This window comes from Salmo trutta, chromosome 26, assembly GCF_901001165.1.
Source record: "Salmo trutta chromosome 26, fSalTru1.1, whole genome shotgun sequence".
Lineage (NCBI taxonomy): Eukaryota > Metazoa > Chordata > Actinopteri > Salmoniformes > Salmonidae > Salmo > Salmo trutta.
Window position 1 is genome coordinate 27,582,007 of NC_042982.1, and position 16,401 is coordinate 27,598,407.

General features: G+C 46.7%; 1 protein-coding gene across 2 annotated transcripts in view; it reads right to left on the reverse strand.

Moving 5' to 3' along the window:
* LOC115163572 (seizure protein 6 homolog) overlaps window positions 1-16,401 on the reverse strand; it is a 146,162-nt gene that overhangs the window by 16,768 nt on the left and 112,993 nt on the right. For both annotated transcript variants that reach the window (XM_029715567.1, XM_029715566.1), the window contains exons 5-6: window positions 5,994-6,179; window positions 3,512-3,680 (exon numbers count right to left, since the gene is read on the reverse strand). In XM_029715567.1, coding sequence (XP_029571427.1) covers window positions 3,512-3,680; window positions 5,994-6,179 — 355 coding nt within the window. The remainder of the gene's footprint in view (window positions 1-3,511; window positions 3,681-5,993; window positions 6,180-16,401) is intronic.

A 16,401-nucleotide genomic window follows, 5' to 3' on the forward strand; every position in this document is an offset into this window, starting at 1 on the left:
ATCAGCTTCTTGATATGCCACACCTGTCAGGTGGATGGATTATCTTGGCAAGGAAGAAATCCTCACTTACATGAATGTAAACTAATTTTGGCACAAAATCTGAGCAAATAAGATTTTATGCATAAATAACATTTCTGGGATCTTTTATTTCAGCTCATGAAACATGGGACAAACACTTTACATGTTGCGTATATATTTTTGTTCTGTATAGTTTCACAATGACAGTCCAAAAATAAAGTAAGAAGGAGATTCAAGTGAAATGTTTCCAATTATTTCAGTATTTCAGTATTTCTTCTGTCTCTCTTTCTACCATTCTCTTAAACTATTTTCTCAAAATTGAATTTCCATTCTGACACAGAGACACAGATGTTCCACTGAATCTCTACCTCAGATGATGAGACAATGCCTGGAAGTGTATCAGAGGAATGGACTGGTAGTATGACATGTGTGACAACAGAACCATGAGCCTGCAGTGAGAATCAGGTCCAACTGTCACAGAGACAGCAGTAGGACTCTGATGGGCTGTTGACTGCTTGTTGAATGATTATTGTACTCAAGTGAACATTTAGACCTGGATAGTGTACTGGAGTAGAGCAATAAGGTCAGAACACTGTAGCAGACCTGGGTCCAAATAGTATTTGCTTTCTTTTAAAGTTATGTACTTTATTGAGTTGGCTTGGTGCAATAGAACCGATGGAATAGCCCTCTAAGTGCACCTACTCATTCAAGTGTTTTTTACGTTGTAGAATAATAGTGAAGACATCAAAACTATGAAATAACACATATGGAATCATGTAGTAACCAAAAATATTTGGTTACTACATGATATATATTTTATATTTCAGATTCTTCAAAGTAGCCAACCTTTGCCTTGATGACAGCTTTGCACACTCTTAGCATTCTCTCAACCAACTTCACCTGGAATGCTTTTCCAACAGTTTTGAAGGAGTTCCCACATATGCTGAGCACTTGTTGACTGCTTTTCCTTCACTCTGGGGTTCAACTCATGCCAAACCATCTGAATTGGGTTGAGGTCGGGTAATTGTGGAGGACAGGTCATCTGATGCAGCACTCCATCACTCTCCTTGGTCAAATAGCCCTTACACAGCCTAGAGGTGTGTTGGGTCATTGTCCTGTTGAAAAACAAATGATAGTCCCACTAAGCGCAAACCAGATGGGATGGCGTATCGCTGCAGAATGCTGTGGTAGCTATGCTGGTTAACTGTGCATTGAAATTTAAATAAATCACAGACAGTGTCACCAGCAAAGCACTCCCACACCATCACACCTCCTCCATGCTTCTCGGTAGGAAAAACACATGCAGAGATCATCCATTTACCTACTCTACGTCTCACAAAGACACGGCGGTTGGAACCAAAAACCGTAAATTTGGACTCATCAGACCAAAGGACAGATTTCCACCAGTCTAATGTCCATTGCTCGTGTTTCTTGGCCCAAGAAAGTCACTCCTTCTTTTTGGTGTCCTTTAGTAGTGGTTTCTTTGCAGAAATTTTACCATGATGGCCTAATTCACGCAATCTCCTCGGAACAGTTGATGTTGAGATGTGTCTATTACTTGAATTTTGTGAAGCATTTATTTGGGCTGCAATCTGAGGTGCAGTTAAGTCTAATGAACTTATCCTCTGCAACAGAGGTAACTCTGGGTCTTCCTTTCCTGTGGCGGTCCTCAAGAGAGCCAGTTTCATCATAGCGCTTGACATGACTGACCTTCATGTCTTAAAGTAATGATAGACTGTCGTTTCTCTTTGGTTATTTGAGCTGTTCTTGGCATATTATGGACTTGGTCTTTTACCAAATAGGGCTATCTTGTGTATACTACATCTGCCTCGTCACAACACAACTGATTGTCTCAAACGCATTAAGGAAAGAAATTCCACAAATACAATTTTAACAAGGCACACCTGTTCATTGAAATGCATTCCAGGTGACTACCTCATGAAGCTGGTTGAGAGAATGCCAAGAGTGTGCAAAGCTGTCATCAAGGCAAAGGGTGGCTACTTTGAAGAATCTGAAATATAAAATATATTTTGATTTGTTTAACAATTTTTTGGTTACAACATGATTCCATGTGTGTTATTTCATAGTTTTGATGTTATCACTATTAGTCTACAATGTAGACTAATAGTAAATAAAAACCATTGAATGGGTAGGTGTGTCCATACCTTTGACTGATACATTATATATATATCCAAAGCCAGCCTCACGCACCAGGCCTTTAGTGCGCCTGCCCAGTCCAGTAGGTCCTGTTCCGGCGACAGTGCCCAGTCTAGAGCTTCCGGCGACAGTGCCCCGTCTAGAGTTTCCGGCAACAGTGCCCCGTCTAGAGCTTCCAGTGACAGTTCCCAGACTAGAGCTTCCGGCGACAGTGCCCCGTCCAGTGCTTCCGGCGACGACCTACAGTCCGGAACCGACAGAGACGGCCCACAGTCCGGAACCAACAGAGATGGCCCACAGTCCGGAACCAACAGAGATGGCCCACAGTCCGGAACCAACAGAGACGGCCCACAGTCCGGAACCGACGGAGACGCCCGCCAGTCCGGAACTGACAGAGACGCCCGCCAGTCCGGCGCAGCCAGAGACGCCCGCCAGTCCGGCGCAGCCCGAGTCGCCCGCCAGTCCGGAGCTCCCAGAGACGCACATCAGCCCGAGGTCTCCAGAGACGCACCTCAGCCCGAGGTCTCCAGCGACGCGCTACAGCCCTAAGCCTTCAGCGGGGGTGGACAGATTAGAGTGGGGATTAAGCCCAGAGCCAGAGCCACCTCCGTGGGGGGAGGTTTGGGAAGGGGGGGGGTGTAGCACAGGAACCGTCGGTGACGGTGGCCACCCTCCCTTCCCTCCCTTCAGTTTGGGTTTATTGTTTTGGTAATTTTTTGTTTCAGGTGCATTCGGGGTCTACACCTTTGGGGGGGGGGGGGGGGGGGGGGGTACTGTCACGTCCTGACCAGTAAGGAGTCATTTTGTTATTGTAGTTGGTCAGGATGTGGCAGGGGTATGTTTGTTTTGTGTGTTTCAGGGTTTTTGGTTTATGTTCTATGTTATCTATTTCTATGTGGGTTTTCTAGTTTGTCTATTTCTATGTTAGTTTTGGGAATGACCTCCAATTAGGAGCAGCTGGTTGTCTTTGCGTCTAATTGAAGGCCATATTTAAGTGGGTTTATTTTCTCTTGTGTTTGTGGGTGGTTGTTTCTTTGTATAGCTGTGTAGCCTTACAGGACTGTCGTTCGTTTTCTTGTTTTGTTTAGTGTTCACGTTTAAAATAAAGGTATAAGTATGGACACTTACCATGCTGCGTATTGGTCCGATGATTTCTCCTCATCAGAAGACGAAGCTTATGACAATTAGCCTATCCTTTGTTTGTTTTTAGTCCCATCCGCTGAAGGATGGGACACGCTTAATCAAAGTTCAAAATACTTGGAACAAAATGAATACTATTTGAACCCAGGTCTGACTGAACACTGTAGTGAATTGAACCCCATGACCAACACCCCACCTGTCATCGTCCTCTGCCAGGGCCACCTTCTCAAAGTGGACGTGCACTCGCTGTCCCTCTGGGGCCTCCAGAAGCCAATGGCACGTCAGGTTGTTGCTGTAGTTGCCAGGGAAACCGGGCGACACAATGCGGCCGACCGTGGCATTCCGGACAATGCCACCACAGGCAGCTGGGATGTCCATGAAATAGGAATGGGTGGAGGGAAGGAAGATGAGATAGATGAGAGAAGAAAAATGGGATGAGAGGATTGAAGAAGGGTGGGATGGTAGGAGAGGAGAGGAGAAGGATGGATGGGAGGAGAGGAGAGAAGAGAAGAAGGATGGGATGGGAGGAGAGGAGAGAAGAAGGATGGGATGGGAGGAGAGGAGAGAAGAAGGATGGGAGGAGAGGACAGAAGAGAAGAAGGGTGGGATGGGAGGAGAGGAGAGGAGAAGGATGGGATGGGAGGAGAGGAGAGGAGAGAAGAAGGATGGGATGGGAGGAGAGGAGAGGAGAAGGATGGATGGGAGGAGAGGAGAGAAGAAGGATGGGATGGGAGGAGAGGAGAGGAGAAGGATGGGATGGGAGGAGAGGAGAGAAGAAGGATGGATGGGAGGAGAGGAGAGGAGAAGGATGGATGGGAGGAGAGGAGAGGAGAAGGATGGGATGGGAGGAGAGGAGAGAAGAAGGATGGGATGGGAGGAGAGGAGAGAAGAAGGATGGATGGGAGGAGAGGAGAGAAGAAGGATGGGATGGGAGGAGAGGAGAGGAGAAGGATGGGATGGGAGGAGAGGACAGAAGAGAAGAAGGGTGGGATGGGAGGAGAGGAGAGGAGAAGGATGGATGGGAGGAGAGGAGAGAAGAAGGATGGGAGGAGAGGAGAGGAGAGAAGAAGGATGGGATGGGAGGAGAGGAGAGAAGAAGGATGGGATGGGAGGAGAGGACAGAAGAGAAGAAGGGTGGGATGGGAGGAGAGGACAGAAGAGAAGAAGGATGGGAGGAGAGGAGAGAAGAGAAGAAGGATGGGATGGGAGGAGAGGAGAGAAGAAGGATGGGATGGGAGAAGAGGAGAGAAGAAGGATGGGATGGGAGGAGAGGAGAGGAGAGAAGAAGGATGGGATGGGAGGAGAGGAGAGAAGAAGGATGGGATGGGAGGAGAGGACAGAAGAAGGATGTGATGGGAGGAGAGGAGAGAAGAAGGGTGGGATGGGAGGAGAGGAGAGAAGAAGGGTGGGATGGGAGGAGAGGAGAGAAGAAGGATGGGATGGGAGGAGAGAAGAGAAGAAGGATGGGATGGGAGGAGGAGGGAGAGAGAGACATATTTTAGTCAGGGAAAAACATTTGCTTAAATCTCAGTCAAACAGAATGTGTCACGACAGAGAATACTGTACCTTGGGAAATCATGACTAGAGATAAATCCGGAGAACACAATGAGTTGAGGTGGTGAGTAAGAGCAAGCTTTGAGCTTGTGTAAATAAATAAAAGAGAGAGTGGGTCTGGTATTGGTAACAGTGTACAACAGACGAGGTGAAGGTAAGCTAGGTAGACACAAGGCTTAATTAAAGCAGAGCAGCAGCCTTAACCTGCTCTGTGGCACTCTGCCCTGCCATCAGTAATCATACCCTGGCAGACACCGTGCTGTGGGCTCTGGGACCCCCCCCCCCCACACACACACACACACACTGTATAAATGGTAGGTGAGAGAATCCTTATACTCTCTCCACACATTTTCTAAACTATGCCTTGACGATGCCCAACGCAAGGAGGGAGCCTCCCTGCTCTCCATTCAATGTTAAAACAATGTAGAGACCCATTGTTCCAACCCAGGACTAAAACATTCACTCACGATTCATCACTGGTGCTCATCTGAGCAGCAAAATGAGATCCTGCATCTAAACTGTCTGCTTCTAAACGCTCCTCCACCAGGGATTGAACCCTGTCTGAATCTGTGCTTGTTATGCAAGATGAATACAAGCAGACTCAAGAGGTGAACTTCTTGGAAGAGAAAATATGACGCAGTCCTCGGTTCGGCTGAGAACAACAACAAAAACGTGTCTTGTTTGACTTAGTGCTTTACTTCCTAGGAGAGGCCTGACTGAATAGGGCTGGCTGTTTAACATTCACCACCCCAGTGCAACAGACACTGCAGCTCACAATGATTAAACCCCAATTAACTTTTGAGCAACACCAAGCTGAGTGTGTGTGAGATCATTCTAGTGGAGTCTAATTGCTCCAGCGAGGACAGCGTATTTCTGTGGTTACACGCCTCACTTGTTGCAGAGGGAAGAACTGTGTTGATGCCCTGGTAGGAATAGTTACAGGACAAATCACATGTGAATTTGTTTTTGAAAGGCTATTTGATAAGGATTGAGAAGGGAAAAATGTTTGTGCCTATTAATATGTTCAATAACTGTGGAGAAAGTATATGTGCATAGCAAGGTCTACTGGTCCCATTGTGGTATTTGGGGTGGGAGGTATGTAGCAAGCTGCCCCCAGCCCTCACCGCGGCACTGCGGCTCCGTGCCGCTCCAGTAGGGGGTGCTGGCGTTGAGGCAGGTCAGTGTGTTGGTTCCCTGCAGCTGATACCCAGTCAGACAGTAGAAGTAGGCCTCTCCCCCAGAGTGGAGGCTGCTCACAGACACATCCCCACAGGCCGGCCGCTGGGGAAAGGTACAGCTCAACACAAAGGCTGTGGGACAAGAGAGAGGGAGGGGGGAGAGGGTGGAGAAGAGACAGAGAGAGAGTGAGGGAGGGGAGGAGAAGAGAGAGAGAGACAGGGAGGGGGAGAGGGAGGATGAGAGCGAGAATGAGAGTTGGACACAAACTGCGAGTAAACAGCATCCACGCTGACTCAAAATAAAAGTGTAACTACAGAAAACACTTTCTTGTTCATCATAAAGCCTTTTAGAGGGAGGGGAACCAAACCTAAAGTGTATATATAGAGAGAGGTGTTAGAATGAACACTGACAGGTCATAGACCCTATCCTACCAGAGTACAGTACATGTCTATAGGACCTGTGTTATTCCAGAGCATAACCTTAGTGTCTCAGGATGATGGATTGGTCTGATCATATACCTAATGGAGGCCATAAAACAGGCCATCTGCCCTCCTCTCTGCCTCTCCATACAGGTACATTCATGACACACTACACACACATAGAGTATGGCTTCCTAATGCGTATCATGCTCAACAGAATGCATTGCTTGGCTGAATACCCACTGAGGGACCTAGATCAATCACGCTACTGTTTTTCTGTTTTTTTTCAATCTGTGAACATGTAATAGGGTTCTGTCCTGTCTGTATACCAAGAATAACCCACAAGTGGATCTTTAACAAAAACTGTTAGTGTTTTTCCTCTCATCCCCAGCTATTTACAGAGATATGTGTGGACTTCGTTCCAGGCTGTGTGTCTGACTGTAATTGTTGCAGCTTCATTGTTAGCCTGTTGGAAGGCAGTGCAGCACTCCACCATTGATTCTGTCTCAAGGAGACGTTGCCTCACCTCAGTAGAGAAAATATTACAGCAGTGGAGGCTGGTCGGAGGAGCTAGAAGAGGACAGGCTCATGCCACCAGCTTTCACTGATGTACAGGGCTTAAATAGGGTGATAAATCATATCCATTGACCTGGCTCAGCCCTGTCAACCACACACACACACACCCAGGAAGATGTTTGCTTCGCTCTGGGATTCCTCAAGCACACATAGAGATAAGAGAACCAGCAGGCGTCTGACTGTGTTTCCTATTAGAGCAGTATTCAGACTAGTATTTATCTAGTCACCAGTGATGACTTCCGAAACCATCTTCTATCATCATTCACCCAGCTAGGTGTTATGAGCGTCAGTGTCAGCAGTAAATATCCAGGCTTACCGGTCTCTCATCTACTCCGTGAACTTCAGTTTTAAATACAAGATAAAAGTGTCATTACAGCAGCGTTATTATGGTCTTTTCTCAAAGACAAATAGCCTTGCAACTGCAAAATTGTTATTTTGATGTCTCTTTTTCCTGTCTCAAAATACAATATTATATAATTTTCTTATTTTAGCCAAAGTGGCTTTTAACTTAACCAACTCTTATGTTGTTGTCCAACCCCAAATATTTCCTCCTAGAAATTAAAACCCGGTGGTGTTGTGGTGAGCTGGGAACAGGATTTCTCTAAGGAAATTTCTCTCTGTCTGACATGTTTCTGTGTCCAAGGGGGAGGTGTGTCACCCGACAACCAGGAGTGTTTTCACTAAGCGGAGAGATGTTGATATAGCTAGTGGTTTTAGCAGGTGACACTAATAAGCCAATAACAAGGTACATTTTTGTAATTTAGCAGACGCTCTTATCTAGAGCGAGTTACAGGAGCAATTAGGGTTAACTACCTTGCTCAAGGGCACACTGACAGATGTTTTTCAGCTAGTCGGCTCTGGGATTAGAACCAACAACCTTTCGGTTTCTGGCCCAACACTCTTAACCGCTAGGCTACCTGCCATAGAGGAGATGACTCCTGTAACGGGGTACCCATAGAGGAGATGATGCCTGTAACAGGGTGCCATAGAGGAGATGATGCCTGTAACAGGGTACCCATAGAGGAGATGATGCCTGTAACAGGGTACCCATAGAGGAGATGATGCCTGTAACAGGGTACCATAGAGGAGATGATGCCTGTAACAGGGTACCCATAGAGGAGATGATGCCTGTAACAGGGTACCCATAGAGGAGATGATGCCTGTAACAGGGTACTCATAGAGGAGATGATGCCTGTAACAGGGTACCCATAGAGGAGATGATGCCTGTAACAGGGTACCATAGAGGAGATGATGCCTGTAACAGGGTACCCATAGAGGAGATGATGCCTGTAACAGGGTACCATAGAGGAGATGATGCCTGTAACAGGGTACCCATAGAGGAGATGATGCCTGTAACAGGGTACCCATAGAGGAGATGATGCCTGTAACAGGGTACCCATAGAGGAGATGATGCCTGTAACAGGGTACCATAGAGGAGATGATGCCTGTAACAGGGTACCCATAGAGGAGATGATGCCTGTAACAGGGTACCCATAGAGGAGATGATGCCTGTAACAGGGTACCATAGAGGAGATGATGCCTGTAACAGGGTACCCATAGAGGAGATGATGCCTGTCACAGGGTACCCATAGAGGAGATGATGCCTGTAACAGGGTACCATAGAGGAGATGACTCCTGTAACGGGGTACCCATAGAGGAGATGATGCCTGTAACAGGGTACCATAGAGGAGATGACTCCTGTAACAGGGTACCCATAGAGGAGATGATGCCTGTAACAGGGTACCCATAGAGGAGATGATGCCTGTAACAGGGTACCATAGAGGAGATGATGCCTATAACAGGGTACCATAGAGGAGATGATGCCTGTAACAGGGTACCATAGAGGAGATGACTCCTGTAACAGGGTACCCATAGAGGAGATGATGCCTGTAACAGGGTACCATAGAGGAGATGATGCCTGTAACAGGGTACCCATAGAGGAGATGATGCCTGTAACAGGGTACCCATAGAGGAGATGATGCCTGTAACAGGGTACCATAGAGGAGATGATGCCTGTAACAGGGTACCATAGAGGAGATGATGCCTGTAACAGGGTACCCATAGAGGAGATGATGCCTGTAACAGGGTACTCATAGAGGAGATGATGCCTGTAACAGGGTACCATAGAGGAGATGATGCCTGTAACAGGGTACCATAGAGGAGATGATGCCTGTAACAGGGTACCATAGAGGAGATGATGCCTGTAACAGGGTACCATAGAGGAGATGATGCCTGTAACAGGGTACCATAGAGGAGATGACTCCTGTAACAGGGTACCCATAGAGGAGATGATGCCTGTAACAGGGTACCCATAGAGGAGATGATACCTGTAACAGGGTACCATAGAGGAGATGATGCCTATAACAGGGTACCATAGAGGAGATGATGCCTGTAACAGGGTACCATAGAGGAGATGACTCCTGTAACAGGGTACCCATAGAGGAGATGATGCCTGTAACAGGGTACCATAGAGGAGATGATGCCTGTAACAGGGTACCCATAGAGGAGATGATGCCTGTAACAGGGTACCATAGAGGAGATGATGCCTGTAACAGGGTACCCATAGAGGAGATGATGCCTGTAACAGGGTACCCATAGAGGAGATGATGCCTGTAACAGGGTACCATAGAGGAGATGATGCCTGTAACAGGGTACCATAGAGGAGATGATGCCTGTAACAGGGTACCCATAGAGGAGATGATGCCTGTAACAGGGTACTCATAGAGGAGATGATGCCTGTAACAGGGTACCATAGAGGAGATGATGCCTGTAACAGGGTACCATAGAGGAGATGATGCCTGTAACAGGGTACCCATAGAGGAGATGATGCCTGTAACAGGGTACCATAGAGGAGATGATGCCTGTAACAGGGTACCCATAGAGGAGATGACTCCTGTAACGGGGTACCCATAGAGGAGATGATGCCTGTAACAGGGTACCATAGAGGAGATGACTCCTGTAACAGGGTACCCATAGAGGAGATGATGCCTGTAACAGGGTACCCATAGAGGAGATGATGCCTGTAACAGGGTACCATAGAGGAGATGATGCCTGTAACAGGGTACCCATAGAGGAGATGATGCCTGTAACAGGGTACCCATAGAGGAGATGATGCCTGTAACAGGGTACTCATAGAGGAGATGATGCCTGTAACAGGGTACCCATAGAGGAGATGATGCCTGTAACAGGGTACCATAGAGGAGATGATGCCTGTAACAGGGTACCCATAGAGGAGATGATGCCTGTAACAGGGTACCATAGAGGAGATGATGCCTGTAACAGGGTACCCATAGAGGAGATGATGCCTGTAACAGGGTACCCATAGAGGAGATGATGCCTGTAACAGGGTACCCATAGAGGAGATGATGCCTGTAACAGGGTACCATAGAGGAGATGATGCCTGTAACAGGGTACCCATAGAGGAGATGATGCCTGTAACAGGGTACCCATAGAGGAGATGATGCCTGTAACAGGGTACCATAGAGGAGATGATGCCTGTAACAGGGTACCCATAGAGGAGATGATGCCTGTCACAGGGTACCCATAGAGGAGATGATGCCTGTAACAGGGTACCATAGAGGAGATGACTCCTGTAACGGGGTACCCATAGAGGAGATGATGCCTGTAACAGGGTACCATAGAGGAGATGACTCCTGTAACAGGGTACCCATAGAGGAGATGATGCCTGTAACAGGGTACCCATAGAGGAGATGATGCCTGTAACAGGGTACCATAGAGGAGATGATGCCTATAACAGGGTACCATAGAGGAGATGATGCCTGTAACAGGGTACCATAGAGGAGATGACTCCTGTAACAGGGTACCCATAGAGGAGATGATGCCTGTAACAGGGTACCATAGAGGAGATGATGCCTGTAACAGGGTACCCATAGAGGAGATGATGCCTGTAACAGGGTACCCATAGAGGAGATGATGCCTGTAACAGGGTACCATAGAGGAGATGATGCCTGTAACAGGGTACCATAGAGGAGATGATGCCTGTAACAGGGTACCCATAGAGGAGATGATGCCTGTAACAGGGTACTCATAGAGGAGATGATGCCTGTAACAGGGTACCATAGAGGAGATGATGCCTGTAACAGGGTACCATAGAGGAGATGATGCCTGTAACAGGGTACCATAGAGGAGATGATGCCTGTAACAGGGTACCATAGAGGAGATGATGCCTGTAACAGGGTACCATAGAGGAGATGACTCCTGTAACAGGGTACCCATAGAGGAGATGATGCCTGTAACAGGGTACCCATAGAGGAGATGATACCTGTAACAGGGTACCATAGAGGAGATGATGCCTATAACAGGGTACCATAGAGGAGATGATGCCTGTAACAGGGTACCATAGAGGAGATGACTCCTGTAACAGGGTACCCATAGAGGAGATGATGCCTGTAACAGGGTACCATAGAGGAGATGATGCCTGTAACAGGGTACCCATAGAGGAGATGATGCCTGTAACAGGGTACCATAGAGGAGATGATGCCTGTAACAGGGTACCCATAGAGGAGATGATGCCTGTAACAGGGTACCCATAGAGGAGATGATGCCTGTAACAGGGTACCATAGAGGAGATGATGCCTGTAACAGGGTACCATAGAGGAGATGATGCCTGTAACAGGGTACCCATAGAGGAGATGATGCCTGTAACAGGGTACTCATAGAGGAGATGATGCCTGTAACAGGGTACCATAGAGGAGATGATGCCTGTAACAGGGTACCATAGAGGAGATGATGCCTGTAACAGGGTACCCATAGAGGAGATGATGCCTGTAACAGGGTACCATAGAGGAGATGATGCCTGTAACAGGGTACCCATAGAGGAGATGACTCCTGTAACGGGGTACCCATAGAGGAGATGATGCCTGTAACAGGGTACCATAGAGGAGATGACTCCTGTAACAGGGTACCCATAGAGGAGATGATGCCTGTAACAGGGTACCCATAGAGGAGATGATGCCTGTAACAGGGTACCATAGAGGAGATGATGCCTATAACAGGGTACCATAGAGGAGATGATGCCTGTAACAGGGTACCATAGAGGAGATGACTCCTGTAACAGGGTACCCATAGAGGAGATGATGCCTGTAACAGGGTACCATAGAGGAGATGATGCCTGTAACAGGGTACCATAGAGGAGATGATGCCTGTAACAGGGTACCATAGAGGAGATGATGCCTGTAACAGGGTACCCATAGAGGAGATGATGCCTGTAACAGGGTACCATAGAGGAGATGATGCCTGTAACAGGGTACCCATAGAGGAGATGATGCCTGTAACAGGGTACCCATAGAGGAGATGATGCCTGTAACAGGGTACCATAGAGGAGATGATGCCTGTAACAGGGTACCATAGAGGAGATGATGCCTGTAACAGGGTACCCATAGAGGAGATGATGCCTGTAACAGGGTACCATAGAGGAGATGATGCCTGTAACAGGGTACCATAGAGGAGATGATGCCTGTAACAGGGTACCATAGAGGAGATAATGCCTGTAACAGGGTACCCATAGAGGAGATGATGCCTGTAACAGGGTACCATAGAGGAGATGATGCCTGTAACAGGGTACCCATAGAGGAGATGATGCCTGTAACAGGGTACCATAGAGGAGATAATGCCTGTAACAGGGTACCCATAGAGGAGATGATGCCTGTAACAGGGTACCCATAGAGGAGATGATGCCTGTAACAGGGTACCCATAGAGGAGATGAATCCTGTAACAGGGTACCATAGAGGAGATGATGCCTGTAACAGGGTACCATAGAGGAGATGATGACACATACTGTACAGTTCAGAACATTTGGTTTAAGTCACACTGCGTTTCACAGGAACTCCTCTGAGAGTAAAACTTGGGTCCAGGTCTATCGTCTTGGGCCTTACTGGCTGGGTCTTCCCCCACTTAAAAAGCAATGTCGATAAAAGGCCAGAAAGATTGGGCCATGCAGAGATAGAGAAGAGGCCTGCTGCTGACTGCTGTCTAATCTTTCTAGTGCATGCGATATGAAAGCTAAAAGCGCCCCTCGGAGTCAATGAGCCAATGAGCATGGCCCAGTCCCCTCTGCTATCCATTTTATTTATGGTTTATTGCAAGCTGCGGCGGGCGTATCAGCGCAGCGGGTTCTGGCTCAGGGGCGAAGGCATGGGGGTGTTGTTATAGCATTATCACCCCGCCGTTTCTGTTTCAATTAGACTAATAAAGAGGGTGCACTGGAGGCTGGCCTAATGTGAGCTGATCCTCCAGGTACTAAATCACACTGGCAGCCAGCCTCCTCCTCTCCACTGTCTCCAAAGCCTTCTCCTCCTACTGTGTTATAGAGGCCATAAAATGAGATGGGTTCAGACTGGTAACGATGCCGTTGGAACAACTGGCTTGGGAGATTAGCTGGCGGGTAAGTAGCACTAGCAGATTCAATGGCCATTTTTATATTCTGAGAGGCCCTCAACTCCCCCGGAGAGATATGATAGGGTGCACACCGGGCTGTAGAGCTCAGTCCACATTTAGGACACCACACAGGGACAGAGGAACCAAATATAGTCAAAAAAACGTCACCATGTTTTTCCAGAATTGTGACTTTACAGTGTTGTCTGTAAAACTTTGTCACTACGAGAGCTTTGGACTATAAGGTTCTATCTGCAAAAATATGATTCTGACATAATTGGATTTAAAGTTCTGAACCCTCATTGGTTTGAATGGTGTCAGCAATTTTTATCTTGTATTCTTTTGAACTTAACAACATGAATTGGGGTATTTAGAGTACTATATACTACACCTTGAACAGAACAAGGATATGTCATTAACTCAATTTTGACAAAAAATGCAGATAGAACCTCATAGTCCCAGGCTCTCGGCTTGTACAAGCCAGAACAGCTCATAGGGCAGGCACCTAGCTCCTGTTTCTGTAGCGTGAGGCAGCATGATGTACAAGTACCCCCGCTGGACAGGATGCTAGTCTATCACAGGGCCTTACCCCCAATCAACACTATCTCCTTAATGCTGAGTGCCAAAGTCAAGATGCATCAGGTCCCATTCTTTTACAGTCTTTGGTATGACTCAGCCAGGTTTTGAACTCACAACCTTCCAATCCCAGGGAATACACTCTAACTACAAGGCCAGTGAATTAGTAAACTAGTGACTTGGTAAAGATATTACCAACCTTCTCACAACCTAGTTGTAATGACGTGTTAGCAGAATTCTCAGGCTAGTTTTTCCTCCTCAGGTACCTGCTCTGCCAGAACTTAAACATGTTCACAATCCGTGTTCACCCAACCAAACCAAACGCTGAAGATGCTGCTAAGCACCCAGTCTTATTACTGATTCCAAACACACTCTCATTTCGTAGCACAGAAGAAATGCAGAATGGGTGGTAGTTTGCCATCACAGAGGTTACCGCAGTCCCCTAGCCATTTCGCTCTGCCTGCAATCAGAGAGAGGTCTGGGGCCTCATTTTTAAAACGGACTTACGATCAATTTTGATCTTAAGTCTGACTTACGCAGAAAACCACATATAAGTAGTTATTTATTAAACCTTACTTTGACGTGGAAATAATCTTATCTCTGCGCAAAGTCTAGACTTGACGTAAGTGATTTTCCTGCTGGTTATGTAGGGGTATTGCAGTTTGGGACGCATATGTATCCAAGCCTGTGGTGAACTTTGCATTAGCTTTATGAACAATTTGTTAGGAATGAGAAATTATAGGTGTGAGGAATTAATTACCAGACGCAAGGTGTTTTGAATTAAAAACAGGATGTGATGTCCTTTTTAGTGTGTCAAATTAGAAAAAAGTAACCATGGCTGTTGTTGCCTTATTGGAAGACATTGAAACCGTGCTTGTAGAAGAGAGAGACTTTTCAGAGACTTTCTTCAAATGACTTTTTTGCACATGATGATCCATTGTTTATAAATCACTATCGTCTCCCAATACATGTCCTGTTAGATTTGTGCTCGGATTTAGCCCCTAATCTGGAAAGGAAGACACGCTGTAATCATGCCATACCTGTATATGTCCAAGTACTGTCCACTCTGGGATTCCTCGCTACTGGGACATCCCAGAGGGAATGAGTGACAGGTCGGGTATATCACAGCCATCATTCAGCTGCATCCTGCCACAAGTTTGCTTTTCTCTTTTGGTCCATGGTTATTCCTGACTAAACCCTCATTTGTGCTAGCATTCTATAAGGGGAAATCGTTGATTGTAAGGCACGTTCAGGTGCCGTCAATTTTAAGTTAATTTGAGATTTATAGATCACAGCTGTATAAGTTACAAATGGGCCTCTTAGAACCTGCGTAAGCAAGGTTTTTTATGCTCAGTATCTTTTATGAATCCAACGTAAGCACACTGTCGGGAATGATCTTACGACTAAGTTCAAGTATAAATATAAGAACATTTTATAACGCTGAAGCGCTAACTCGCTAACAGAGACTAATGGTCTATTAAAACTCCTGTATTTTACATGACCTAATGGAAGATGCATCCTCCTCCACACCATCCACGGGCATTAATTATGAAACACAGAGGGGATTCACTTGCAGCCAGGCTCATCAGGCCTCATTGAGAAAAACCGTGTGTGACAGGGTCACTGTGGAGAGAAGACAGGGGCATATGGGAAATCTGTTCAGTGTTTAGATTGGATTAAACACTGCCTCACATTAACCCCACGGAGCAGCGAGAGCAAAGGAAGGATAAAATGACCTTTCAGACCTGTGACTGTGTGTCCGAAGGCCCCTACGGGATATGCAAGATGTGGTGGTGTGGAAGGGGCGTCCTTCTGCCCATCATGGAAAGGAGAAAACACCTGCGAGAATGACATTTAATTTACCTGGCAAATGGCATGCATTTCTATGCCATATTCCCATTTTGGGAAATAGTGTACCATATTTATGAACACTTAAAATCATGTTAAAGAGCGGACAGAAGTTTTAGACACCAACAGAAACCATTTTTTTCTGATTTCATAGCTTCATACTCTTACGTCTAACAGGCTGACTACACCGCTCGTGTTGCAAAATAAATTTAGACATACATGTTATTCAACTATTGCCCCACACTGCACGCGTGCGCCAATGAGCATCTGCGTTGCCAAGGGCTAAAATAGAAGTCAGTTCTATTTCTGACGCAGATCGCGCTGCAAGTCCTGCCTCTCCCATCTCCTCATTGGTTTATAGAAGCAGGTACCCATGTGCCATCTCCTCATGGGTTATACCTACTTGGGTGACTGAAAGACAAACGAGGTCAGTGCCGGTAATGCATCTAATTTCTGAAAGTTGCCAATCGCAATATAAAGTCAAGAGAAGAAAAAGCCTGGAAGGAGGAGAGATGACTAGAAACGATTCGGTTGACCGTT